The sequence below is a fragment of the Crotalus tigris genome, unplaced genomic scaffold (genome assembly GCF_016545835.1).
Source record: "Crotalus tigris isolate CLP2741 ecotype Arizona unplaced genomic scaffold, ASM1654583v1 scf7180000024362.2655971311:6658466, whole genome shotgun sequence".
Taxonomy (NCBI): Eukaryota; Metazoa; Chordata; class Lepidosauria; order Squamata; family Viperidae; genus Crotalus; species Crotalus tigris.
In genome coordinates, this window is record NW_024100530.1 from 3,183,047 (window position 1) to 3,210,711 (window position 27,665).

At 35.7% G+C, this 27,665-nt stretch overlaps 2 protein-coding genes across 3 annotated transcripts; both read left to right on the forward strand.

The window, feature by feature from the left end:
* Nucleotides 1-1,372: 1,372 nt before the first annotated feature.
* NAE1 (NEDD8 activating enzyme E1 subunit 1) lies at nt 1,373-15,868 on the forward strand. Its single transcript, XM_039327425.1, has 20 exons — nt 1,373-1,462; nt 2,956-3,059; nt 3,140-3,200; nt 4,168-4,198; nt 4,938-5,009; nt 5,521-5,600; nt 6,294-6,403; nt 7,001-7,110; nt 8,059-8,121; nt 9,546-9,609; nt 9,844-9,935; nt 10,393-10,452; nt 10,553-10,686; nt 11,681-11,756; nt 12,090-12,129; nt 12,934-13,020; nt 13,514-13,606; nt 13,921-14,035; nt 14,118-14,167; nt 14,937-15,868. Exons 1-20 carry the CDS (start codon nt 1,398-1,400, stop codon nt 15,044-15,046), a joined length of 1,617 nt encoding a protein of 538 aa, XP_039183359.1. The 5' UTR covers nt 1,373-1,397; the 3' UTR covers nt 15,047-15,868.
* Nucleotides 13,902-27,589, forward strand: TERB1 (telomere repeat binding bouquet formation protein 1). 2 transcript variants are annotated; one of them, XM_039327422.1, is made up of 20 exons: nt 13,902-14,035; nt 14,118-14,167; nt 17,618-17,676; nt 18,011-18,121; nt 18,233-18,361; nt 19,186-19,317; nt 19,569-19,629; nt 19,720-19,832; nt 19,940-20,062; nt 20,563-20,715; nt 21,269-21,400; nt 22,310-22,435; nt 22,964-23,124; nt 23,635-23,987; nt 24,687-24,751; nt 25,230-25,313; nt 25,836-26,066; nt 26,174-26,274; nt 26,398-26,598; nt 26,845-27,589. In XM_039327422.1, the coding sequence occupies exons 3-20, from the start codon at nt 17,643-17,645 to the stop codon at nt 26,878-26,880; spliced, it is 2,346 nt and encodes a 781-aa protein (XP_039183356.1). In that variant the 5' UTR covers nt 13,902-14,035; nt 14,118-14,167; nt 17,618-17,642; the 3' UTR covers nt 26,881-27,589. The 2 variants fall into 2 exon arrangements, with proteins under 2 accessions (XP_039183356.1, XP_039183357.1); XM_039327423.1 differs by having other exon boundaries at nt 14,033-14,167.
* Nucleotides 27,590-27,665: the final 76 nt, after the last annotated feature.

A 27,665-nucleotide genomic window follows, 5' to 3' on the forward strand; every position in this document is an offset into this window, starting at 1 on the left:
CCTTTTATGAACGAAATCTCATCACTACTCCATTCAAGGACAAATTAGTCTCTGCAGCACAGGCATAACACTGTCCTTGAACAAGAGCAATAATATGAATTTAGTTCCTGCTATGTTATTATCGCTTAGTGAAGAGTAAGGTGTTATAAAACAATTTATCACTGGATTTGATAATGAGAAACACCATTCAACAGCCCATTTTGAAATATATGTGTGGGAACCGTGGTCTGGTTTGTGAAGCAATTTATGTTGTAGTCCACAGATGTACAATCTGAGCCTGCTTTGGCATTGCCACCACTGAGCTCTTAATACTGTTTTTAATGGGACACAAATGATCAAAGAGGTGATCAAAGAGCATCTTATTAACTTTAACATTACTATATTCAAACCAGTTTTACTTGCAAAATTGTGGCCATTGCAATGTCCCCAGTTATCTCATTGTGATTTCCAATGCCATCTTCCCACAAATAAAGTCAATGGAGAAGCCAGCAGGAAGTGGTATAGGGTTACCTGCCTGAGCAGGGGATTGGACTTGATGACCTCCAAGGTCCCTTCCAACTTCATTACTACTACTACTACTATTATTATTGTTATTGTTGTTATTATTATTATTATTATTATTAGTCCGAAGTCACTGCTGCTCCCACTGCTATTTTGCCCACTCATGGTTATTCTGTTTATCTGTTTACGGTAGAAAACACTGACTTATTATTGAAGTCCGTTGCTGCAACTATACTTTTTTCTCAGAAGCTTTTCTTAAATGATAAACCCAATCTACTTGAAGTGAATTATGTTTATTTACATCTCCCTTCAATTGTTGTACCACGTGCCTTCTCTCACCCAGCTCAAACTAAGTAATAGCTAAAGAGGAACTTAACACTTAAGACACGAAGGTGCTCTCAAGCGGTTTACATACCGCCCTGCCCCAATTGCAAGGTGTCTGCCACTGACTGCCCTCTTCTGATCTCAGTTTCTGTCTTCCCAATTCAGCCTGGCATTCTCCCCCCCCCCCCGAACCTAAACAGGTTTAGCTTCTCAAAATCCTTTCTCGCAGCGCCGAATGGATCTTAAGATGCTAAACCGGCTTAGGACCGCGCCGGGAGGAGCAGACACCCACCCCGGTTGAGTCGCAAGCCTGCATCCGCACTACGACCTTCCTCCTACAGGGCTGCCCCCAGGAGCATCGGGTGTGTGTGTGTGTGTGAATTGCAATTATTTCTTCTGATCGGCGGTTCTGGCTCGACCCGCCTTTTGCATCTCAAAGCGCATCTCTCCGGCTCCCTCCGCATCCCACGGGCAACGCCAGGGAACAAGCGGGATTTTGCGCAGGCGCAGAAGCCGCGCTCTCGGTCGCCCTCTCCGGCGGCGCGGGGAAGCGCAGGAGGCCCAGCGGCGTCATGGCGTCCGGGCGAGCGGCGGGCAGGCTCAGCCTGAAGGAGCAGCGCTACGACCGGCAGCTCAGGCGAGCAGGAGCCGGCGGGGTCCGGCTGCCAGCCGTGGGGGAGGAGGGCTCTCTTAGACGCGGGTCGTGGGGCGGAGGAGGAGGAGGGCAGAGGGTCAGACTGTCCGTTGGAGTGCCCGGGCTTTGCAGCCCCCGCGGCTGCTTTTGGCTCCGCTTCTCTCGCGCAAATCCCTTCGCCGCCTCCTCCTCTTCTTCTTCCTTCTCCTTCTCCTCCCTTCTTCCTCCCTTCTTCCTCCCCCTCTTCCTCCCCTCCTCTTCCTCTTCTTCTTCCCCCTCCTCTTCCTCCCCCTCCTCTTCTTCTTCTTCCTCTTCTTCCTCCTCTTCTTCCCCTTCTTCTTCCTCCTCCTCTTCCTCTCCCTCTTCCTCCTCCTCCTCGTCTTCTTCCTCCTCTTCTTCTACTCTTCTTTCCCGTCTTCCTCCCCTTCTTCCTCCTCTTCCTCCACCATCTCCTCCTCCTCCTTCTTCCTCCCCCTCCTCTTCCTCTTCCTCCTCTTCTTCTTCCTCCTCTTCCTCCACCATCTCCTCCTCCTCCTTCTTCCTCCCCCTCCTCGTCCTCCTCTTCCTCTTCCTCCTCTTCTTCTTCCTCCTCTTCCTCCACCATTTCCTCCTTCTTCCTCCCCCTCCTCGTCCTCCTCTTCTTCTTCCTCCACCATCTCCTCCTCCTTCCTCCTTCTTCCCCCTTCTCTTCCTCCTCCTCCTCTCCTCCTCATCCTCTTCTTCAATTCTTCCTCTTCCTTTGGCTCCTGTTTGCCTGGATCTGCTGGATGGAGGATGGCCATTCATTGGCCTGTTTCTTCTCTTGGTTTCTTATTTCTGGATTCCTTGTTTGTTTATTTGTTTATCCTTCGTTCCAGAGATAAGAATCAGTGTGCATGTTTTATATTTGCATATCTAGTTGTATGTGCATCTTCTATCCATGCATGTATATGCACATGTTACGTGTAGGTCTTATATGTATGTGCATATCTGCAGGTGTCTAGGCGTGGTACATAAAATATTCCTGTATAGGAACGTTACATATGTAGAGTATTATACACACACACACAAACATGCTGTGTGTATAATAAATATATTTCCATTTCAAATATGTTTTGTTCATTTCACATACGCACTATTTATCTGTGTGTCTCTCCATCTGTCCATCCATCCATCCATCTATAAATATAATATGTAAATAATGCAGTGTGTGTATAAACAAACACATAATAAAATCCTCATTTCAGGAAATCTATGAGGCTGCAGCAATAAATATGTTTGACCTATTGTTTTTTATATTTGTTTTGTTATTGGTTCATTTATTTTATGCTTCTGTTTTACTGTCTATATACTGTCTTTCGATACATTTTTTTCTCTTATGTTTTAAAGTCAGAAATGTTTGTCCAATGAAGTAGCTTTATTAACCATATTTTAAAGCAACCATTGGTGATATGTCAGTTTCGTATAGCCTTCTCTCTAATTGTTGGTCTTGAAAGTCATATTTTTTGATGTTGCAGGTTATGGGGTGATCATGGACAAGAGGCTTTAGAATCTGCTCACATTTGTGTGATAACTGCAACAGCCACCGGAACAGAAGTCCTCAAAAACCTAGTTCTACCAGGTACAGGTGACATTTAAAAGTTGTAATGGGTCCCCAGTAAAGTTGTGGTTTGATGTGATCACTGATTTGGTTTCTTTAAGGTATTGGATCATTTACAATCATAGATGGAAATCCAGTCACTGGGGAAGACGTTGGAAACAGGTAATATGCTTTCTCCAAATATTTGGTAATATTTGTCTCTTGCGGTGTAAGCTACAGAAACATACAAAAGCATAGTTGTTTTTTCAATAGCTAAAATACTTACAAACTTCAAGCTCCACTTTAATATATGAATAAAACCCATTAATGTTGACTTTTCCTAATTCTTTCACTACATTCAAATGAATATTTGTATAAAATCAACAGTACATTTGTTTCTGTAGCTATTTTTGTTTTGAGATTACTGTAGCCAATTATGCCAAGAATTTCATTTATTTTTAATTATAATATATTTGTTCAATGGGATTTTTTTTTTATTCCCATTTGCAATGGTAGACGGGAGATTTTTTAAAAAATTCTGGTTACTCCATGAACTACAGTTAGATTAAGTGCCATTTTTAATACTTCCACATTGTTTAACTGGAGAGAGCACTGATAGATTCATAATATTCTCTGTTTTATTTTCAGTGTTTTAAGGTTGGTAAAAGCATAATTTCAGGCCAGTTTCAAACTTGGTGGGAATATGGAACAAAAATGTGTGAAATACTTTCTAATGCTATAATTATAGTTTACTTTGATATGTAACCCTTACTGCTTACCAATTTTGATCATTTCAGTAAATACTGTGTTGAACCTTTGTCAATATTCACATGCCATTGTTCACCTCATTCCTTGAGACCATTTTTTATAGCATGGTAAAATCAACTGAGATGTTAAGTTGTACATCTTTAAATAACAGAGATTTGTATAGACTAACCCTGAAATAGTCTGATTGGAATTATTGGTTTTATTTATGTGAATCTACAAATCGGAAAGCATACACAAATGTATTAGTTTCAAGCAAGTCTTTAAAATGTTGCAAGATTTAAATGTGTTAGAGAGGCTTTCTATGAAGTACATTGTTCATTGTTTTATTTTCAAAAATTGTGATTATAATAAAATTCTAAAGGAATAATTTCTTCTTTTTTAGCTTCTTCCTGCAAAGAAGCAGTATTGGTCAAGTAAGGAAATCCTAATTTTGTTTATTTATGTGAGTGATTATGTAATGCATAGGATCCATTCAATTAAATGATTTTTCTTTTCCCTTTCATAATAAACATACACATACACAGATCTTGTGTGATTAATAGGGCAATTGTATACATATCTATAAAAAGGTGATCCCCTTGTGAGAACTTATTCATAAGTAAATATATGTTGCAGTCTAAACTTATATACTTGTGTGCCCCACATTTAATACAAATAAGTAGATTTCTTAGGTAGAAGCGCATGTAATCCTTTACAAATGATTAGTTCTGATTAGTTAATTCACTTAGAAGATCTAGTCATGTGCACTTGCAAACAAGAGTGTTCTTCTGAACAAAACTTAAAATGATTTTTTGTTCCCTGTTGTGTGAGTTTGTATGCCCTCCTTATCCTTTGCTGGACATTTTCTGGTATGCCCTAAATTATACATGTCTGTGTTTTTAAAAGGACTTTCCCTAACATTTTCCCATTAATATTTATTAAAGCATCTTTATTCATACTTCTCTGAATGTCATAATCTGTCTAAAATTACATCTCTCCAAAAATCCTTAGTTTGGAATTTGTAACATGCAATACAATTTTGTGCCCCATTTGTTGAAAGGCGGGGGTGGTTTTTTTTAAAAAAAATTATATTCTCACCTTTCAGGATAAAATTATAAATCTGTTTATGGCAGTCACAGAAATATAACTCATCTGCTTATTATTTTTAAACAGAATCGAGCACAGTGTGCCACAGAACTGCTGCAAGAGTTGAATAATGATGTCTGTGGAAATTTTGTGGAAGAGGTTTGCATTAAACATTTTTACAATAGTTACACACGTGCTAACACGTCACAAAAGTATGTCAGCTATTACTACCACAATATAACATCAGATCTTGCTCTTGTGTAGGCTCAAAGCAAAATAGTATCTTTTTTCTGGCTTCAAGCAACAAATTCTTTTAAAGATGCATATGATTTCATATCCTAAGCAACATTAATTCATTCCTACAGTGGTTATTATATTGATACAAATCTATCATATTGATTCTAATGTATTTAATAATAGCCAAGCTAGAATAGTCTCGATCAAGGACACTTTTGTCTGATCAATGTCGGTGAGGTATGCCAAGTGTCCGGGTTGATGGACAGAACTGAACTGAAAACATTTGAGTTTAGATTATTGTGCTAATTAAAAATAGGCTTGCAGTTCATGAAGAACTGCACTGAGCTAGGAAATGAAGTTTTAATTCTGGATCTTTCTATATTTATTACTTTATGTTGCAATACAGATGAGTGTTTTCTATGTTTTTTTCAAGAACCCAGATAAACTTCTAGACAACGATCCTTCTTTTTTTTGTCGGTTTAATGTAGTGATTGCAACACAACTGCCAGAAAGGTAAGCTGGAATGAAATTGATGTTATTGTCTTTATATATACGTCTGTGTGTTTTATTTTACGTTTGTTTTGCAAAAATGGAAATTACGTATTTTTATTTTGAGCATATAATTTCCATAGATGGTTATTTTTCTTTATCCTTTACTTGCTACATCTCTGCCTCAATTCAAACACGGTTTATTAATTAAGCCACAGTGTCTGAGTTCGCCTATTACACTAACTCAAAGAAATAATATTTGATTTAATGTGATGTGTGGTCTCATTGTCCATCCATGTCTTGTCATTCCCATGTACCATTGGCTTTAAAATTGTGTGAGTGTGGATCAGACCAGCTTCTTTTTGATTTTCATAATACGTGAAGGTCAAAAATCAAAGTTGTTCTATCAAAAAAACCCTGAGAATTTTCCATGTATTTGCTTGAACACAAGTACAGATATAACATGCCTTCTTTCAAAGAATTGTTATTTTATATGTAATATAAAATTATAAATTGTTTAAATAAATTAAAAAATACTAGAAGGTTGCAAGCTAAATGGTCTCAGTTATAAGATATTGTTGCTTGTTCAAGATCTTGAAATATGAAGAGCTATTTATAGATGCTGTATATATAGAATAAATATTTGCAGCTAGATTCTAGTGTGCATTTTCTGTCCATTGTTCACTGTTCATTTGCCTTATATCTTCTCTTTTTCAGTACACTACTTAGGCTAGCTGATGTCCTGTGGAATTACAACATCCCCCTGTTAATTTGTAGGACTTATGGAGTAATAGGCTATATGAGAATTGTTATTAAAGAACATCCCGGTAAGATATTTAATGGTTTAAAGATATTCCATTGTTAAAGACTATCCAAATAAAATATTTAGTGATTAAAAATTACCCTGAATATAGAGCCATTTATTAAAATGGCAAGTAGCAAAGTTTCAATGTTTTTTTTCCTGTATTTTTCATCTCAGATGGCTCATCCTTAATGAAAAGATGCTTACTGAAACAAGTTTTTTTTTTTTATAAAGAATAGATTAGGTACTTCTTTAAATCACCCTTGTAACTTGTAAGATAGGAAATATAATCCATTCCAAATTATAATTTATCATTTGAAATCTGATTTGAAATACTCGTAGTATGCTGTTTTTCCTAAGGATTTTACATTGTATGTTATCACCTCTGGATGCAATGTTAGGAAAGGTCACATTCTTTACAGATTTATATATAATCATTGAATTGTGTTTATTTAAAATATTTTAAGTCTATCCTTTTAAGCAAGAGCCCTTCAAGGGCAGCTTATATAGTAACACCTCTAATAACAATGGGAGCAAAATTGCAGGGAATCCACAAACTTTAGCAATAATGTTATCTTCAGCTATGGCTTTAGAACTGAAACGTTGCTTAATCTTTCGATAGTTATAGAATCTCATCCTGATAACGCCTTGGATGATTTGAGACTGGACAATCCATTTCCAGAGCTGAGAGAACATATTCAGTCTTACGATTTAGAACATATGGAGAAAAAGGTTGGTACAGACGTGGCCATCTCATTGGCGTGTGTATACAAGCATTAGAGATGGTTCTTGAATTTGTTCTAGAACTGCATTATATGCTACATATACTACATACAAAGGGTGTCCATGAAAAGCCTCAATCATCCAGGTCATGATTATCCGAAAAGTGCTTTTCCAAATGGCAATTAAACTTTATTGGTTTTTTTTTCTTGAAAACATTTCACTTCTCATCCAAGAAGCTTCAGTTCAGAACTGAAGAAGCTTCTTAGCTAAGAAAAGAAACATTTTCAAGGAAAGAACCAAGACAATCCAGTTGGCTTTTGGAAAAGCACCTTTGGAACATAAAGAGGGCATTCTTTTCAGAGACAAAAATGGGGCTTGATTTAGGTCAGTGGATTTACCTGTAATATATCAAATCTGATTTTTGTTATGGTGACTGGCTCATTGAAATTCCAGGATGAAGTCTGTTCGTTCTAGAAAAAGAACAAAGCCAAGCATGCTTTTTTGAACAAGCTCCATTATTACAGACTTGCCTTCTCCACATGCTTTCAGCATAATTTCAAAGTGGGGCAGCCAGACACAGAGCTTATATAATTCAAAGGTATCTAAAATGCTTTGAATTTCTTTAAAGTGCATGGCTCCGTTTGGCTCTGTTGAGATTTCCAACACAGAATTGTGAATCTGGGTTTTCAAAATCAAATGGAAACTTTTAGAACTGAGGAAACTGTTTACCTTCTGTAGATCTATCACACAAAGTGAAAAGGGTTATTCCCCAACTATTTTGTAATGACTGTTGTCGAAGGCAACTCTGTTTGTTTATCTGTTTTCGTTGCGTTATGAAATGAGTTGGTACAGCAACACTACTTCCCAACAGCCCTGCTTTCCAAAACTTTAGAATTGCACTATTTTCGTTGGTTTCTTCTTTATTTCGCTATACTTGCTTTCATTTTGCATTTGCAGGAACACAGCCATATTCCATGGATTGTGATTGTATCCCAGTATCTAGAAAAATGGTGTAATGAGGTATGTAGATACCATGGAGGTGGTAGTCTAACATACGTTATTCATGCTTTCTGCTGCAGAGCCAGAGAGATAATGCCTTCCTCCAGAGAGGCTTATGTGCTTTTATATGCCGCAGTCTTGATCACAGGCTGCCTGCATGCTGCTGAAGTCACAGGGTTGAATCAGGCAACTATAGATGAGATTGAATTATAGCTGGACCTCGAACCAACCGAATGCCGTTCAGAGGAATTTTTGGAAGTCCTTGAGTTGGGCGTGTTGTGGCTAAGTGAAGCTGCACAGACTTCAGTAAATGCTTCTTGTTCCCCATTCTCTTCTTCCCATCTAACTGGTGCACAGAAAACTATTTACAGGATCTGCATGGCCGCACTGCATAGAAAAGGAGCTTTGTGTTCACTTCCAGTAATGTCATTTCAGCTGTAGCCTATTCTCTGCACCATGTAAATATTTGTCCATATGCTTAGGTTAGTGTGGGTGGATTGTGCCCATGTGTACATCATGTTTAAGTATTTATTAAATTTGTACACTGTCCATCTCCCCATCAAGTGACTCTAGGCACCTTAAGAGTATTATAAAAGCAGCAGAGACAAAGTTAGATACATTAAAACATTGAGCCTTGAAATCCAAACATTATCAATTAATTAAATAAAGGTTCTATGGGTAAGTGAGTTGGAGGTAGAATCTAATCTACCATCCATCTCCAAAATGGGACACCCCCATTTCAGCCCCAGGCCAGTTGGCAGAGTCAAGGTTTTAGGCCCTGACAGAAGGCCAGAAGTGGGGTGGGAGCAGATCATATTTCTAGTGGCATGATGTTCCAAAGAATGCCTATCTTTTAATGTAAGATCCTGCTGCTAAGCTTGTTATTAGGTTTTAGTACTCTGTTTAAACTAACCACATGGTATATGAGAGAGAATATATCTGTTCATATCTATATCTGTTCATATCTATGTCTATATATCTATACATTCATTCATTCATCATATATGTATGCATATGGAAATTTAAAAAAAAACTGATGTACACTGAGTCATGTTTAGTGTAGAATGGGCCTTAAATTAGTCATAGCTTGTTCCACTGATAACAGCTATGTATATAAAATTGATTAAAACTTGGCTGTAACTCACTGGTGTATCCTGACTTAAACATTTGGACTTAAATATGAACAAGGAACATTTTGATGCGCTTCAGTTTATCTACTCTTGCTTGAACCCATCTTCCAGCAGGCGCAGCTATTTCTTAATTTGATTAGCATCATATGCAAAACGGAAATTCTGACTTGATTCCTAATAGAATAGAATTTTAAGACACACTTGTTCTTGTGACAAAACCGAGCCAGATTCATGCATAGTTTGTTATTGAACTAATTTTTTATCTGCCTTAATATATCGTTTAATAAAATTCAAACCTGTGATATTTCTGTTTAGAATAATGGCCAGATACCTAAGAATTACAAAGAAAAGGAAGCCTTCCGTGAGATGATTAGGCAAGGTGAGAGTTTTTGGTAACCCCTGTCTCTCTATTGTAATTTATGTTTTGGTGGCCTTTCTTTAAAGACACATGTAAATATGCGTCCTTGGCATGCAGCATTCATCAGAAGCTCACTAACTCGTCTAAAAAAAATCTTCACATATTAATATGAATTCAAAAGATAAAGGATGTCTGTTTATCGCCTCTTCTCTAGTGAACAAAATCTTGTTCAGTCAGTTCTTCATTGCTTTCTAGGAATTTTAAAAAATGAGAAGGGAATCCTGGAAGATGAGGAAAACTTTGAAGAAGCCATTAAAAATGTCAACACCGCTGTAATTGCTACTAAGGTAAAGGAAGGCTGCCACCTTCTATCGCAGTGGTTCTCAACCTGTGGGTTGGGACCCCATTTGGGGTCAAACGACTATTTCACGGGGGTCGCCACACAACGCAGTCCGCCATTTTTCCCCCTTTTCCTTAGCTATGCTACTCCCTTTTATTCTATTGGCTTTTGAAAGCCAATAGAATAGACTCTCTTGAATAGAGTCTAATTCTATTGGCTTTCAAAAGCCAATAGGAATTGTCCAGGCTGTCTCTGCCCTGCTGAGCCCGCCAAAAGTCCCATTCTGCAAATGGTGCTGCACCAGTTGAGTAGTCCTCGACTTAAAACCAGTTGGGGGTCGCGGCATTAAAAAGGTTGAGAACCACTGTTCTATCGGAACTTTTAATTGCACAATGATTGCATTCCTAATGGGGGGAAAAAAAACCCAACATGGAAACAAATATTTTCTTGAATTTGCCTTTTAGGTACCAAGTGGTATTGAAGACATTTTCAGTGATGAACATTGTATCAATCTCTCACAGCAGGTAGTAAATACAAACCAACTGAATATGCTGACTCTCTGAATAAAAGAACTCGATCAACCAATTTGGGTTTTGACTTGTTTGGTTCTTCTTTGTCCCTAAGACGCCATCTTTTTGGATCCTGGCTCGAGCCGTAAAAGAATTTGTGAGCAAAGAAGGTCAAGGGAATTTACCTGTCAGAGGCACAATCCCAGATATGATTGCAGATTCGAGTAAATTTATCAGCTTGCAGAATATGTAAGTGTTTTTCTACAGTGGTTTAGTGTCATATTCGTATCAGGCTCTCCTTCGAAACCGATGTTTTCTGCAAAGATTTTCATTGTGGCTTTATCAGCTCCCTATTTTGGGGTGGCTTTAACTTTGGTACAACGGTGCTCTCAAGCGGATGGCAAAGTTTTGCAACCTGCTAGCTCTAAAAATATCAAAGACCGCTTTTAATTCATAGTAAAAATAATAACTCATTATCACAGTGGAAAAAGCTTTTGGCTTCTCTTCTTGTAGGTTTAAGGCACGCATCTAGGCGGAGGCCATATATAGAAGTGATAATTTGTAGTTGGTTGGTTCCAGATTTATATTCAGTAGATGCCAGATGCAAAGGATGAGGACCATACCATAAGTTGCAGTTCAAAAAATTTATTGGTCAAGCAATAAATACATGAGGATCCAGTCAACTAAAGTTCAGTACTAAATTGGCACCAGATAAGAGTCAACAGAATTCAAGCAGGGTTGCACTTAAACCGTTTTTGGCAACATAATGATTCTAAGCTGATGACATGCTTAACTCTGCCTCCTTTTCTTTTACAGTAGACTTCCACTGCTACTGGAAAAAGAAGTCAGGGATATAACTCTTAGAGATTTGGGGGTCCTTTCAAAACATCAAGAGAAAACGTACTGAGGGTTTGATGGGACTAAAAATTATTTCCTTATTTCCTTTTTTGGAAACTCCATTTTATTCATTTGGGGAAAGGACAAGACTTATTTTATCCACTTCCAATTTCCCGTTCCAAGAATTCATATTCTTGGTTGGAGAATTCCAAGTTGAATATAAAATATTGATAATTTTTACCATTTTGCACGCTCCCAAATAAATAACTCATCATAAAGACAGTATAATTGGCTTTGCATTCATCTGTTACTACTAATTAAAGTGTGGATATTCAGGTGGATGAAGCCTATTGATTTTTGGGTTAGAATTGCTGAAGTTCATTTTTAGGAGGTTTTTTTTTTTAAGATACCGTGATAAAGCCAAGAAAGATGCTGATGCTGTGTCTAATTACGCTACAAAGCTGTTGCAGTCAGTTGGCAAGGTGAGTTAGTCGAAATACACTTTTCATCCTCTTTAAGACATTGAAGTAAAGAGTGAAGAAAAAATTATTTATGTATGTATGTTTTTCAAATTTATTAGAACCGTCCACCTCACAAAACAAATGAGAGAGGGGGATACGTGAGGCAACCTTAAATATTCCTTGTCATGATCGATTTCCAAAACACGGAATTGTAGAAGATAGATAAAACGTTGTAACTGTGTATGTGCCCCCAGCTATGAACAAATGGTTAAATCAAATTCTATAACAGAGATTTAGAAGACAGTTGTTAGGCATTCTAACTTTATTAAAACTGTTCTGCATTTTGCTTCACAGGCACCAGAATCCATTTCTCAAAAAGAATTAAAATTGCTTTGTAAGTATTTGATTTTACTTACATCTAGTTAATAAGGCTAAATTTTAAGGAATACAGTTAATAGCTTCCACTTGACTGCTCCTACTAATGGAATAGGCTAAACAGTCATTGTTTTAATCATGTATCCAAACTGAATTTCCTAGAATGCTCTTTTCCTAATTAGCCTTATTGGTGTAGGACAGGGGTAGGCAACATCGGCTCTTTTATGACTCACGGACTTCAACTCCCAGAATTCCTGAGCCAGCAAGGCTCAGCTTGGAAACCTCTCCCTTTCCCCTCAGCATGGCTGGCTGAGGAATTCTGGGAGTTGAAGTCCACAAGTCATAAAAGAGCCAAGGTGGCCTACCCCTGGTATAAGGTCTCCTGTTCTAAGCAGTGAGCCTCCTTGGGTAGGGGTAGGCTACCTTGGCCCTTTTATGACTGGTGGACTTCAACTCCCAGAATTCCTGAGCCAGCAAGGCTCAGCTTGGAAACCTCTCCCTTTCCCCTCAGCATGGCTGGCTGAGGAATTCTGGGAGTTGAAGTCCATGAGTCATAAAAGAGCCAAGGTTGCCTACCCCTGGTGTAGGAAGAACATTGTATAAACGTATGCTCTGTAACTAGAAGTCATAGTTGAGAACTTTGTATTTGAAATCTTGTACTTCAAATTCCATGGCAAATGTTTAAATACTGTTTTGAAATACAACTGCAAGAATGACATAACTATCTCTTGCCGGTTGTAGCAATTAAGTCTTTATATTTAAAGTACATATTCTCTCCTGTCCTCTTCCCATTTTCCCACTCTTCTTGACATTCTGTGTTTAGGTAGTAACTCAGCATTTCTTCACGTCGTACGATGTAGATCCCTTTCTGAAGAATATGGACTGAATACTTCAAACAAAGATGAGATCAGTAAGCAGATTCCCCACGGTTTATTTGCGTCCTTTTGTGGTGTTTTCATGTACAGATAAATCTGTTTGATATAGAAGAGATACAGCCAATTTCTGCTTTCTCCACTTTTGCTGTAATGTAGAGACAAGATTTTAGTTGCAAGGAACATCCGAGATCTGATCTGAGATCTGAAAATCTGAGACCCCCCCAAAGAAACTTTGAATTTGAGTATGTTGTGAATAGAATGCTGTAGTGGTGAATCACACGTGTAGCTTGTTTTTACTGTTTAATATAATACTTTTATTCAGTGCTTTTTTTTTGTCATGTGGGCTATATGTTCTTGCCTATATGCAGAGAATAGTTAGGAGATACAATTATGATATGGAAACATTCTCAGAGCAGATGGAGCATGATCTGTGAGAAGTTGAGGAATAGGAAATATATTTAGTTAAGTTAATCTCAAGCCTTTAACAATTGACTGTTAGCAATTTACATGTTGTTTTGTTACTTGAAGCTTCCCATATGGATAATCCAGATAGTGAAATGGTGCTGTATTTAATGTTACGAGCTGTGGACAGATTCTTTAAACACAATGGTAGATACCCTGGTAAGATTGTTTTCAATATATCATTTACTTTGAGAGATAAACGTGAATACTTTCTGTAATACAGATTTAATTGCATTCTGTTCAAATTTATAAATGCATCGCAGATTGAAGTTTTAATATTTACTGTATATATCATAATTGTGTATGTTTGACAAATCCAGTGTACTTTAAAGGCTTTAGTGAAAGATATTACTTTTCTGCTTAGTATATTTTTCTGTGGGATAGAGTATTATTCTCTTCTCTAACTAAATTATATTTCATTTACTTGCAATCAAATGTTAGTTCTGTCTATAATAATCATTTCTTCTTGTCAGGGGTTTATAACTATCAAGTGGAGGATGATATTGGAAAACTGAAATCTTGCCTCAATAGTTTTCTTCAGGAATATGGATTGCCTGTAACAGTTAAGGATGATTATGTCCATGAATTGTGAGTGTTAAATTACAAATATACTTTCCAAGACCTTATGATGCATTATAATATGGCAACTGTTGTTATTTTCCTTTTGTAGTTGTCGATATGGAGCTGCCGAGCCACACACTATAGCAGCATTTCTAGGAGGTAAAAAGTTTGCTATTTTCATGTGTCCATGTTGAACTACAAGCCAGTTTACATGCAAAAATATTTAGTATGTCTTACTACTTACTACTGATACTACTTTTGCATTCTCATGTCCGTTGTACTAATATCTTTATGTTGATTAAAGGGAGTAACTATTCATTATACTGATATAATTTCCTTTGCTCTCATAAAAATGTCTCAGATTTAAAATTATTTCCAAAGTTTATACATGTACAATAAGACTAGTTTGTACTCTATAGTTGTTAGTATATTTTGATATATGCACTGAGATATTAAACAAATTAGCTCTATACTGCAGCCAGCATTCTTTTGTGACAAATCTTAGATGCACGTAAAACTCCCCAGATTAAATTGCCTTGTTTGAACCTGGAATCACAAATAATGAAGACTCTAGCATACATTTCTTAGGGAACAAAACTTGGTAATTGAATTTTCCAATACCTATTACCCCACTTCTCTTATTGATGATACGTTCTATAAGGGGTCTCAACTTACAAATTCAGATTATGTACAAGCTTTTGCCAGGAAAGACTTTTGCTATGATTTTTTATCTGCCAGAGATTGAACATGGAAAAAGTGCAATTGGCCATTGAGCTGAGTCAATCATGAGAGTATTCATGCTTTATGTCTACCCATTTTAAAAAAAAGTAGAGCTAGAAAATAGGCATTTGGATTTGAATCAATTGGCGTGTAAATGTGTCAGTTCTGTTATATATTTTTAATTTGTCACTCCTTGGCGGTTTTACAGGAGCTGCTGCTCAGGAAGTTGTGAAAATTGTTACCAGGCAATTTGTAATATTTAATAATACCTACATTTACAATGGGATGTCTCAGACCTCAGCAACATTCAAACTGTAAATCAGCCCACTACATTGTTGGTATCTGTAACTGCTTTTGATTTGCATTTGGTTCTGTTAAAAGTATTGCTGAAAAGAATGTATAATGCCAGTTCGTTTCTTTGTATTATTTTTGTCTTTCTAAATTCTTTCAAATTGTAATAAAGAATGTATCTTGCATTTCAATAAAAGACACTGGAAGATGGAAATTATGGCTTCTTCAAAATGTGACCAGATTACCTACATTGATTCTCCATGTTTTACATATATTTGTTGTGAGGAGAGGCAGTTGGAACTGAATTTAGTTCTCCACAAAAAACATAGGCTGGCTTACAGGACTCAGGAAAGTATTTTTAAACATTGTGCTAAATAGATAACTGAAGAAAATGTGCAGTGGTATTAAGTACAATGTGATTTTCATGAGATCTTCAGACAGTTGCTTGTGGCATTCAGATATACTCCATGAAAAGACTTGTTTACAAAGAGGATTGGACATTCATTGAAAGTGAAGAAAAAGGCAGCAATTTTTAACTGATTTTTTTTCTTTCCCTTGCTGACACCAGTATCTTTTTGCACATTGTGCTGGAGGTTTCACAATGCTTAGAGCAGCTTTTGGGGATATTTGGCTACAGTGGAATGGAGCTGACAAAAACCAATGTTCAGATTTTCCTCTACGATAACAGCTGTGGTCTAAATTCTAGATCCCACTCACTATAATATATAATGTTATTCTCAACATTATGAAGGTGTCTTCAAACCATTAAGAAAACATAAAACATTTTGGAAAAAGATTCATGATATTATGATGTATTCTGATTTACATACAATAAACATTTTAATGGGTCGTGTAAGTTTTATTTATTGAGAAAAACTCTTTAAAAATGGCTAATCTTAAAACAGAACATTAGAAACACTCAATTTGAGACTTGCTTATATATAGGTATTTCACTAGGTTTTTCACCCAGTTAGTAGCTGCACACTAAATTTGAAAATAGGATTAAGTAATCTTATTTTTAAAAGGACATTGTGGGTCATTGGTAAAAGAAAGTCTGGTTTCAATTGTCATAGGTTGAGGACTATCAGTCCAGGAGACAAAGTTGCAGCCTCATCACACTCAGTATATAGTGGGAAGAAGGCCACAGGGTAATATCCCAGGCAACACATTCTTTGGGTGGGAAAAGGATCTGCCATCATTGCTTCCCTGCCAGGAAAAAAAAACCTGCACAAATTTTAAACAGGAAAACAAGAAAGAGGCGAAGTGTTCAGACTCGCAAAAGCTGCACCAAAGTGGCTAATACTGGAAATGCAGATAGATAGCCTGCAGATATCCCATCACCCAAGGCCTTTTCAGCCCTGCCAGCCAAGCCCAGAGGCAAATTTAAAAGCTTCCATTTGCTTCCTGGGTTTGGAAGCCAGCTGAGTAGTGGGCTCTGAGCTAAGAATGCTGGGAGTTGTAGTTCCAATTTAGCTGGCAGACACCTGGTGGGGGGGACTGCTATTGAATGACATAGGCAGATTGGCAGGAGAGGGTTGTTTGCGTATGTACGAGGCAGAGATGTATTTATTTTTAAAGAGGTTTGGTATACATGACCTTCAAAACAGCCCACTGCATTGAAGACCTGTATAAAATAAGGCATTATTTTATAATTCTCCTTTGGAGTAGCTAGAGACGTCTTTTGGGGCCTTGTCTGCACTTATTTGTGATTATTTTGGAAAAGCGCCCCATTTTGCATGAGAGAAGCTCGAGCCTTAAATTCTAATTGCAGATATTCTCAGAATTGATTCAGTCTCATCCTGTTTTTACTGGGTGGTATCGAATCTCTCTATATTGTTTCCAGTGGAAAAAGTGTATGGTTTTTGACCTCAAATATCCATTTTATTCTTCAAGAAACCAGGAAGATGTTTTCAGTTAAAAAGGGCTGACAGGCCCCATTTGCTGGTTTCCTAGGTCTCATGATGTCATAATATGGCTGCTTGATTGGAGCTTAATTTGTTTATAATTCAACCCAGGGATGTCTGCAAAAAAGTCAAGATGGCGGCCACAGTATTGCCCTTGGAACGTCATCTGTTTTGGTTTTTTTATGCTGCCGATTTGACTTTGTTGCCTTAAAATTCAGGCACCCTGAGTGGCATAGAACTGAATCTATTCCCTGAATCTGAGAGACAAAACATTTTTATCTTTGCAAAGGAGGCTTTTTTGCCTACCAGAAATTGCAAGTCATTAAGTAATTCAGGCAAAGTAAAAAGTGTTTATTAAGGGGGGAGGGGGCTCAAATCTTTTTGTAAGGTACAGAAATAATTATTAAATATATTTGGTATATGTGATACATTAGAAAGCAAGTGATCAAAGACATGGGTTACATGTGAGAATTCATCAATAGAAAAAAAATGGTTCTAGGTAATGTTCCACAAGTGGCAATGTTATGGGTTCACTTATAAATTAAATTATTCCCTTTTCCAGCTGGGTTTGTATCTTGGAAAATTTGGATAAGAAGGATAACAAATTGGTAAACTGAATATATTTAGCATACCTTTTTTTATTTCTAATGAAGAAATTATCTGTTTTATTTCTCCTCTTCCTCCTTTATTATAGATAGAGGCTGAGAAAAAAAATCAAAATGGAAAATAGAAAAGATCAGAAAATTAACTGTGGTAAGATTGGCATACACACACTATATCAAAGAATGATATTTAATCCGCTCTATGTATTCACAACTCTGGAAAGAATTCTTTTTCTGATATTTGTGAATGAAAATGTAAATTCGAACTTTCATTTAGATAAAGATTAGCAATTCACATTTATTAAAAAAGTAAAAATATTTCTACTTAGTAAATACACTAACTAGTAATTGTTTGAAATATTGATAAATATCTTAATATTGGTGCACTGCAATTGTTTGTTACAGATGGCAAGATTCTACTATTAAATGCCAACTTTAAAAAAAGAAATTCTAAATATTTTGAAACCATTATTTTATCCTTCTAGATATGAAAACTGATCTGAATTTACTTCTTGAATGTCTTAAGTATCAAATGGGCCATCCAGCTTCTCAAAAAGAAGTTTTGGTTACTATTTATTCAGTTTGTCAACAAAACAGTAAGCCACTGAATTTTACAGTTATAGCTCTATTGTGTTTGTTTTGCTCTTTAAGATTATTAGTATGGAAATAAATAATTCTATTATTCACTGGATTTGTTTTTGCTACAGGTGCTGCCTGTGATTATTTTAGAGAAATAGGTGGTTTGATGTTTGTGTGGAATCTTGCAAAGTCACAATTGCACAGTTTGGTTCAAGAAGCTGCTTTATTTACATTAGGAGGTTTAGCTGAGAATAATGGTAAGACACAATTTCATTCTCATTTTACTATATCATTTTTTCACGTGTTTACATTCTGTTTTGTAATGTTTGTTTTGATTGATCCATGTCTGGAGATCATTTAAAAGTGTGCATTTAAAATATTTTACTATTTATCTAAAATCTATTACCTATCTAAAATCTGATCACCTGAAAAATATCTTTACTAAGGAAATCTCCATGTAACAGATGGAGGGGCAGAAAATGGTCAGCCAGCTATATTTTAAGTCACCAGATGTTTAAATGTCAGCTTTGTTTTCTACAGGAGGAAAATTAAAGGACATAAATATTTAGTGAACGCTATGAAAATACTTCATCATTCTGGTTGATTTAATATCAATGCACTTTTAAACTCATAAGTGATTCTGCAAATATTAAAGCATAAATGAAATAAATACTTGGACTCTTGGTTGCTATGAAGTTACTTGAACTCCCATCAAAACAAGCTCCCTAAAGATCACTGAAAACACTCTTAGAATACAATCCTATTCTTATCTACTTAGAACTGCTCTCAAGTGAGCGCATATAATGTTACAACCTGAAGGACTTTTTACTGCAATCTTTCAACAAAAATTGAGTATAATTTCTGCACTTGAATAAATTGAAATATTTTATGTTCCCAAAGCTACCATTATAACGTAGTTCTAGTCATATTTCTGAAAAGTAAGTTCCATTAGGTAGGTGAGAACAGGAATTATAGTCACTATATTTGTTCAATTATGCATAATTATCAGAACATTTAATTATATTTGATCAGTTAATGCCATGCAATATAGTCTTATTCACATTATATTTATTTTTTTTAGTGTTCTGCCAGCAGATGTTATGTACAGCTGAATTATTTGAGGATCTTCGAACATTTTTAACTAATAAGAATTCTAGTATGAATTTGAAAAGAATGTCTGTATATGTCTTACTGGTGCTGGTTTCAAATAATAGTAAGATTTTTTTTCCTTCTCCATGTATAAAGAAATTGTTCAAACACATATACAGGTAGTCCTCGCTTAATGATATGAGGTCTACTAAGATTAGTCCCCACCTAATCGGTACTCATTGGGATAAATCAGAAATTCTGGCTTGTTTTAGGTAAAATGTTGACAATTTGCAAATACTCATTAGATTCCACTGAGTTATAGTTGCTTAGTGTTTGTTCTATTTGTTTTTTTTTAAATGTTACTTAAAAATATAGACAGGGGACAAACATATGTGAGAGAATCTGGATGCCTCGATATTCTGCTACATTTATTCAGGTAAGCTAAGAAAAAAAAATCAATTAAAAAGTACGTTTCCGTAGGCCTAAATGACTTTTTTCATTCTTTGCCATCTATTTTCTCTAACAGAGTAATTCCTTCAGAATCTCAAATGAACCTTTTCGATCATAAAATTGATCAGTATCACTTGTGGTCCTCAGTGTGTAGTAATCTTTGTGCATGTGTCAACAATCCTCAGAATGGTAATTACTTTATCAAGCATTTGCTTTTCTTATTTTTTTACAGTAAATATAAGTGGGAGGGGGATGACGAATGACTCGTGTTCAAAGCACATTTTGTTCACCTCCAGAGGAAAATCAGAAAGCCTGCAGTTTGGTTTTTCCATATGCAAAAGATTGGCTACAAAATTGTATGAAAGCTGAGATAGTTCGTCCAATATGTTCATTCATTGGGCTCAGTACTGCAAATAATTGTAAGTACCTATTAACACACACACTGTATGAAAATGTTTATTCTGTGAAATAAAATATCATTCCTTAGTGGCATGATTTGATATGTTGCACAAGCCAAAATGTTTGAGTTATTCAGAAAAACGTGATTTAGAAAATCTTGGTTTAAGGTTATGCAAGAACATGATTATTTTTTACAGTTTCTGCTGTACGTATTTTATGAATGTTTTGTGTAAAACTATGGAATAAACTAGTTTTATGTACATCACCTTCATATTTTGGACTTCTTCATCTAGCTCAGTTACAAAGGAGGTTTTTGAATCTAATGGTATTAAGTTTATTTGAGATTCCTTTATAGGTTTTTCAATAGTTAGGATTATGTTTTATTTATCTATTTTAACATAATTAAAGAACTAATAAACATTGCTCCTCCTTCCAAATCTTGAAAACAAATATATTTATTTATAAATCTTCATCTTAAAGCAATCTGTTAATTGTTTATTGTTTGGATTTTTTTTTCAAGCAAGGACCCAGAATTTTTTTATTTCTATTGGGGGATTAGCTGTTTTGGATGAGCTTCTTCTCAAACTGATACATGGTTCCTTGGTGAACAATACAAATATCAAACTTGCTATAGTAGTGACAAAAACATTGGATGCCTGTATTGCTGATAATGGTAAGTAGTTTCTGTTCGTAAACTTACAGTTACATAGTACTAATAAAGAAGAATATTTGATCATAACCGCAGATGATATTGAAAAAAATTATGATCAAATCTTTAATTTCACAACATATGGACAGATTTAACCACAGTTTCAATTGGGAAAATGTGACCATCCTAGACCAAGCCAAATCCAAAAATGCCAGGGAACTTCTAGAAGCCTGACACTCTGACAAATCATCCATCAATGGACACATTGACATTAAAATATCTAACAAACTATCATCCAGCCCAAAAAGGAATAAAAAGATGAGAGCACCTCTTCACCAGCAATCAGTACCCAGATCAGCATAGATTAATTCCAAGGTTAACATCAGACCCACAATCAAGTAAATAATACCCCAATCAAGAAACTAACAAAGCCAACAGCAAACAGCCCAATCAAAAAATGATCCAGAAGGTTTTTCTAATTGTACAACTCTTCTAAATGTATAATAACTTTGCATAGGGTTTCATTCTATTGCATACCTAAAGAGGCATTTAAAAAAAAACCTGTTTTGTGTTACAGCTTCAGTTGGCATTCATTTACCAAAGTATAACATTGTGCCTAATTTACTGAAACTGCTTTCTTACAACATTTTGGACTCAGGAGAACGATTTAGTATTATACTTACTCTTGGACATTGTACAGAAGTCTGTGGTAAGATTCTTAATAATATATTGACTTATTTATTTAATTGAGGGTAGAGAATGCCACATTCGAATTTCAACATGTAATTTATAACAGTAAACAAGAATGACTGATAATCTAAGACTGATTTTTGAAGTTTCATTTAGCTCTCATCTAAATGGAAAAATCAACCAAAATAAAATAGTGGAAGTTCCTAGTGATGTAAGTCCAATAAAATATATGTATGAAGTCATTCCAACAATTTAATAGAACTTTTCACCCTAAATGGGGCAATTTACAATTGTGCATGCATTTATCTGAGGGAGAAGTTCCGAGCAGACACAAAAAGGATTTGACAATATCTGGGAATTTGTGCTTTAGTTAGCTTTACAAATTATGGAATTGTAGGAGTCATTCTCATCTCTGACCTCTGCCAAAATATGTACTGTGCATCTTGAACTACTACTGATTGTGTTTGTACATAATAGTATGCTATAGTTAGCTTAAAATGGCTTATTGAATAAACTAAAAATGGCTAGATTTGTGCAACATAAGCCATAAACTGTGATTTACAAACTACAAGGCAGTGGTCCACAAAATATTGCTTGATGTGTGAGCTCTGTAACTGTCTTCTAGCATAACTTTTGGATTGGATTTTTTCTAGATAACTATTGTAGTTCTAAGCTAATATTACGTTCTTGAGCTTATGATGTATACTAGCAATCAACTGCTGATGGTAAATTGGCAGTGATAGCAAAATGTGACTTTAAATTTTAGATCTTACTGGTAGTTTGAGAAATGAAGTCACATGTTTCTGAATAAGCAAAGTTGTGCTAAAAAAATTAGAATCAATTGCTTTTTCTTGGAAAGACATTGTAGATGATCTTACTTAATTTTACAGTTTGAACAAATATGTTTACTGAGGCTGATTTTTTTTAGAGGAAAATCAATATACTCTGGTTAAGAATAATGGGCTTCCACTTATGATTCAAGCATTGGCTGAAATGCAGGATGATGAACTAAATAAAGCTGCTACCTTTGTATTGCAAAACTGCAAACAGATGAGTAAGATTATCATTATTTTGATTTCTGTATTTAAAATCACCTGGACAGGCACCTAAATAGTCATTTGCTTAGCTAAAGTTGGAAGTAACAACTGTATTCAAGTGCTCAGTATTTGAAGCTGTTGCAAAATCAGTACTTAGGTTGAAACTAATTTTATTTGTTAGACTGTTCTAGGGCTTGCAATGTATAGATTGTAAAGTATCATTTTATAATAAGTTTAATTGAGAATGTGTTTTTGTAAAAGTAATGTTATAAATTAGTTAATGTTTCTAAAATTATCCTAGTGGCATCTAATGCGATGCCCTTAGATGTTTTATTCTAGGCTAAAACACTATAATTGCTGAAGATGGTTTTATCTTGAGATGCCTGGGTCAAGAAACTGATATTAAATAGCATATTTGTGAATAAAAATTTGTTTGATACAAATCAAAACTTAAATAGTGATGGAATGGAATGTATTAAGTCTTTGATACAAATTATACACCTTTATTTTGTATTAATAACACAATTATTTCTATTTTTCACAAGCTGAAAAATTATCAGTGAAGATAAATCAACATTCATTCCAAATGGATGAAAGAAGAATATTGGAAGCTGATTGGCAGAAAAAAGAAAGGATTCTTGAAGATTATTGGAAGGAAGCAAAACAAATTTTATACAAAATCAAAGGGCTTGAAAATGAGAAAGAGGTGTTTCCCCCCCCCCACTTCCCTCTCTGTCGTTTAGGAAATCTATCAAAATCAGAAAGCCTCTCCTGATATTCTCAGTAGAATCTGCTTGTATTGTTTTATTCCAGTCTTTCAGTTCTTGGAATTAATAATAACTCAATGAGCTATGCTTATTTGCATTTTAAAAACAAACGGAGTGAAATTCCATTCCCGTTAGTCAGTGCTTGATGGCCCTTTCTAGTTATTTTGGGTATTCTTTTACATATAGGTTTGATTTCTTCAAAGTAGTTACTGCTGAGAGAAATATTCAGTCATGATACTAAATTAATGGATTACTGTATAGCCATCTTATTGAGCTTTCTTGATAGCAGTTTTTCCACTGGCTTTCCTGTTGTTTTTACAGTCAAACAGAAAGTGTAATTCTTGCTTAATTCTGTTTAACATCTACAGTCATGTTGGGCCTGGTCCTATCCTGCAACATTGTTTTTTCTCTGTGCTTTTGTTTCATTTCCCTGCTGTTTCCAAACATAGGAAAATATCGGAAAAAAAATATTAATCAAAGAGGATACCCCTCAAGAACAGTTTCTGCAGGCGTTGACCCAACACCGTCAACCAAATTCCAGCAAGCAGCCTTCAGATAACAGCAAAATATGTTCAGAAATGAAACACCCACCACACAATACTATTTCCAAGGTGCAGAATACTTCTACATTCGAAAACAGTTCTTCCAGTAGAGGACAATTGAAGTCTGCCATTTGGAATTCAGCTCAAAATGATCACAATCTTCATGCAAATGAAAAAAAGACAACTCCCAGCATAAACGAAGCTTACATTACAAATAAAAACAGTTTTCATGGTTTTAGGAAAAGTGATGCTCAAACAAGGTACTGTATCTAGGATCTGCTTTCTAAAGCTGGCTTGCTAATTTGATCTTAATAGTAAATCAGATTTTCAAACGAAAATGTCATATTGGGTTGCTTCCAGATTTAATTATGCTTAGGATAGGTCCAGTTATTTTAAGTTACAAAGGGGCCCTTATACTATCTAATTCCTTTTTAAGTTTTGTGATGAATTCTGAACAGGCTAGCATTTTATCCTAACTGTATGGGAAACTTTGTTATCTAAATGTTTCTCTTAAAGATCGAAATCAATGTGTATCTCTCATAATAATTCATGATTTCTAGATAATGCCACACACAGGAACAATGTGTGCTATTCTGTGAATTTTTCCTCGCATATAAATAATAAATTAATTAGAGGGTGGGAGAATCTTCCAAATTTGAGTTTGAATGTAAAACATCAATTTGATCAGTATAACAAAGAAATATTGTGTTGTCACCATGCAAGCCCTGCCCACTTGATACATGCATGTCATGTTGTTATATGTGTATTCAAATGAGAGTTTGTGGCACAAAAGTAGAACACACTGGTTTTAATCACTTGACAGACTCAGCTGTAGATACTCATGAATGAACACTGTAAGGTCTTCAGTTAGTGGTGCAATATGATAAGTGAAGTACTTTTGAGGCATCTGTTAAATCTCCAAACTAAAATACTTAATAATACTCTTTTAATCTTTTCAGTGAATTTGTTTTTAAGAGACCAGATTTTCTAGTAAAAAACCCAATGCAAAAGATTCAACATTCAGGTAGATATAATTTATTTAAATATTTTAATTTCAATTTGGTTTTTAGAAATTATATATATATATATTTATATGGATGGCTAAAAGGTACACAGCTACATTCTGTGATACACTACTCAAAACAGCTAAGGGCTAGCATGTATAGAATATTATTACACCAATAGTAAGTTTTCTTTATATCGAAAATTTGATTCTAATTCTTTTTAGCAATCTTTTGAAAGACTGGAATCAATATGTAAGCTAAATATTAACAATATTTGTTGCTGTATCATACAAAGGAAACTAGTAGAACAGAGTGATTACACTGATAGGTCAAAAATTTAACCTGGGAATATTAGTTGGCAATTAATTTTTATATAGTTTGGTGTGTATTACCGTACAGAATTTCAGTCCAATTCTTTTCAAATTCAGTGGCAATATACAAAAGTTAATACATCCATTGATATGAATGCATTTCACATTAGATATTTTATTTTTCAAGATCTAAAACATCCAAGGAACCCAAGCAGAGGGGTGGGTCATATTCTGACTGTTTGCCCTAAAATAAGAGAACACAGATGTTCAGGTAATGTTTTAATTTTTTAAAAAAAATATGCTTATAGATTTTTCTGTTCAAAAGGAAATCCCACTGAACTAAACAGTAATGACACCCCAAGTATGATTTCAGCCAGTCAGTCAGCTTATCCAAAGGAACCAAAATTGTTAGGAAGTCTGTGTAACATTCCTAATATTAGACATATTAATGTGGGTGTAACAAGATGGCATGGATAATAAGTACAATTTTCTGGGACTGCCCTCCCATTGGCTATGCACTAATACCATCCTTTTGTTGGTTTTTTTTTACTACTATATAACTTGGTTCCTTCCTTACCCAGCAGAAAAGTCCTATTTTGGCTTTTTTATGAGGATATAATTGACCTGTAGGGCAATATATCTGTAGATCTATTGATCATTTTCCAATAAGCATTTTCTAGATTTAATGATGCACTTATCACAATGTGGTTAAAGCAGAAAATAAATAAGAAATATTAAATAATGTAATGCTGTGCACCTGTAACATTTTATTTCTATAACATTATATTCTCAGGTTGTAGAATAGGAAGACTTTCCTTAAACAGCCGAAACTTTAGCAAGACTCTGCAGTCTTGTCAATATCTATGTGAACAACACAAAATTATTCTAGAATCTGAGATGGAATACAAAAGGAAGTTGAGAAGATCCATTATGGCTAACAAGAATACTTCTGCATATCACAATGGTAACCATGATGACCAGATATTCAGTTATAAGAGAAACTCAACAACTGTGAAAGAATTAGGTCTGTGTCAAAGAACCGTTATCCCTTAGAGTAATATCTAGTTTAGCCCCATTCTTTGGTAATTTTCAGAATGTCTGAGTAAGGAAATTTTGTTTTGTTTCAAACAGCAAATTTTCAATATGATGCATATTCCAAGAACCAAACAATGAAACAGAATTATAGCCTTCAAGACCAGGAGCTGAGTGAAAACCATCCATTTGAAGAGGCGGTATGGCCACCTAAATATCAACATTTTGTATATTAATATCTGGGTATAAATTCTGACACCAGATTCTTTGTTGAAAGGGCTAATAATTAAACTCTTGGTGTGCTGTTTTAATTAATATTGCAGAATACTGAAACTCTGTCGAATAGGTCTGCAACAACTTTAAAGAAAAGGAGAATCAGGAAAGATTTTACATCAGATGAAATAAGTTATCTTTTGGAAGGTGTAAGGAAAATGGGGCATCATTGGAATTCAATTTTATGGGCCTACCCATTTCAGAAAGGACGGACAAATGTTGATCTTGCTAAGAAATACAGCAAATTACAGGTATTTCTGTTTTATAGCTGTTTTCTACCTGGAGTGAGAGTAGCAGAGACCTTAAAGTTAATAGCTACTGTAGTTAGATAAATCCGCTTGGAAAGAGTAAAAAAATGTGATGGAGGATGGTGATGGAGGAACCAATAATAAAAGCTAGTCATACACTTTACCTGGTTACTTCAACTCTACAGCCCTATTAGAGTAATTGATACAAGATTAATATGCTTAGCTTTGTATCATTTTCCTCTCTTTCAGAAAAATGAAAAGAGCAGAAATACACAACTTCAGTGAAACGGACCTGTAACATTGTTTTAAATGTTATGACTTCAGCTGCTTTGCAGAATACAGTTACTTGCTTTGTATCTGGGGCTTTTGTACACAGAAGCTCGTCTTTCCAGCAAGGCTTAATTTTGAAGATACGTTATTTGCCCAGTGCAACGATGTTGCCTATTGATACTGTAAAAATGTAGAATGATCATACTGCCTTTTAAGGAAGTGTGTAACGTAAAAAATAAATTTGAAATGATTGAGAAGCAGATATTCCCACGAGTCTAACGTTTATTACATTTAACTATGCCCTCGCTCTCTTGTTTTTTGCGTCCCTTCGAACTAGTTGGGCTTTTCAAGCTTTCGGCTACGGAATTCAGTCTTGCAACTGATGCTGCTACAAAACGGTGTGACTCCGCATACGCCCCTTGCAAGCTCCGCATCCCCTTAGCGTAGTCAATGAAAAAGGGGCGGGGCCAAGCCCAGCTCTGGCTGTATTGTGCAACCTTCGGGCGTAGCCAAAGCAGCTGCAGTGCTCCTTGCCGGCACTAGGGGTCCCTATTTGGCGCAAACTCTGGGCGGCGGCCCCGAAAATCTTGAACTCATCGTCCAGCGAAAAATCCGCCGCCGTTGGTGTCCTCAGAACTGCCTGACTGGAAAGGATGGCTCAGCCTTTCGTAGGACAACGCTTCCGGCTCCAAAACCGCGCCGCGCAGAGGGAAAGCCGCCGATGAAGCGAGGAGCGGACGTCGAGCCGCGGAAAAGAACTGCAAGAGAGGGGGCCAAAGAACAGGCATCCGTCGGGACAG

What these genes read in the sequence shown, in the direction of transcription:
- NAE1 (XM_039327425.1), top strand. Translation starts at nt 1,398, where the DNA reads ATGGCGTCCGGGCGAGCGGCGGGCAGGCTCAGCCTGAAGGAGCAGCGC. An exon ending in CAAAAACCTAGTTCTACCAG is followed by an intron (nt 3,060 to 3,139) that starts GTACAGGTGACA and finishes GGTTTCTTTAAG; the next exon opens with GTATTGGATCATTTACAATC. An exon ending in AAAAGAATTAAAATTGCTTT is followed by an intron (nt 12,130 to 12,933) that starts GTAAGTATTTGA and finishes TTCTGTGTTTAG; the next exon opens with GTAGTAACTCAGCATTTCTT.
- TERB1 (XM_039327422.1), top strand. Translation starts at nt 17,643, where the DNA reads ATGGAAAATAGAAAAGATCAGAAAATTAACTGTG. An exon ending in GCTCAGTACTGCAAATAATT is followed by an intron (nt 20,063 to 20,562) that starts GTAAGTACCTAT and finishes TTTTTTTTCAAG; the next exon opens with CAAGGACCCAGAATTTTTTT. An exon ending in GCAAAAGATTCAACATTCAG is followed by an intron (nt 24,752 to 25,229) that starts GTAGATATAATT and finishes TTATTTTTCAAG; the next exon opens with ATCTAAAACATCCAAGGAAC.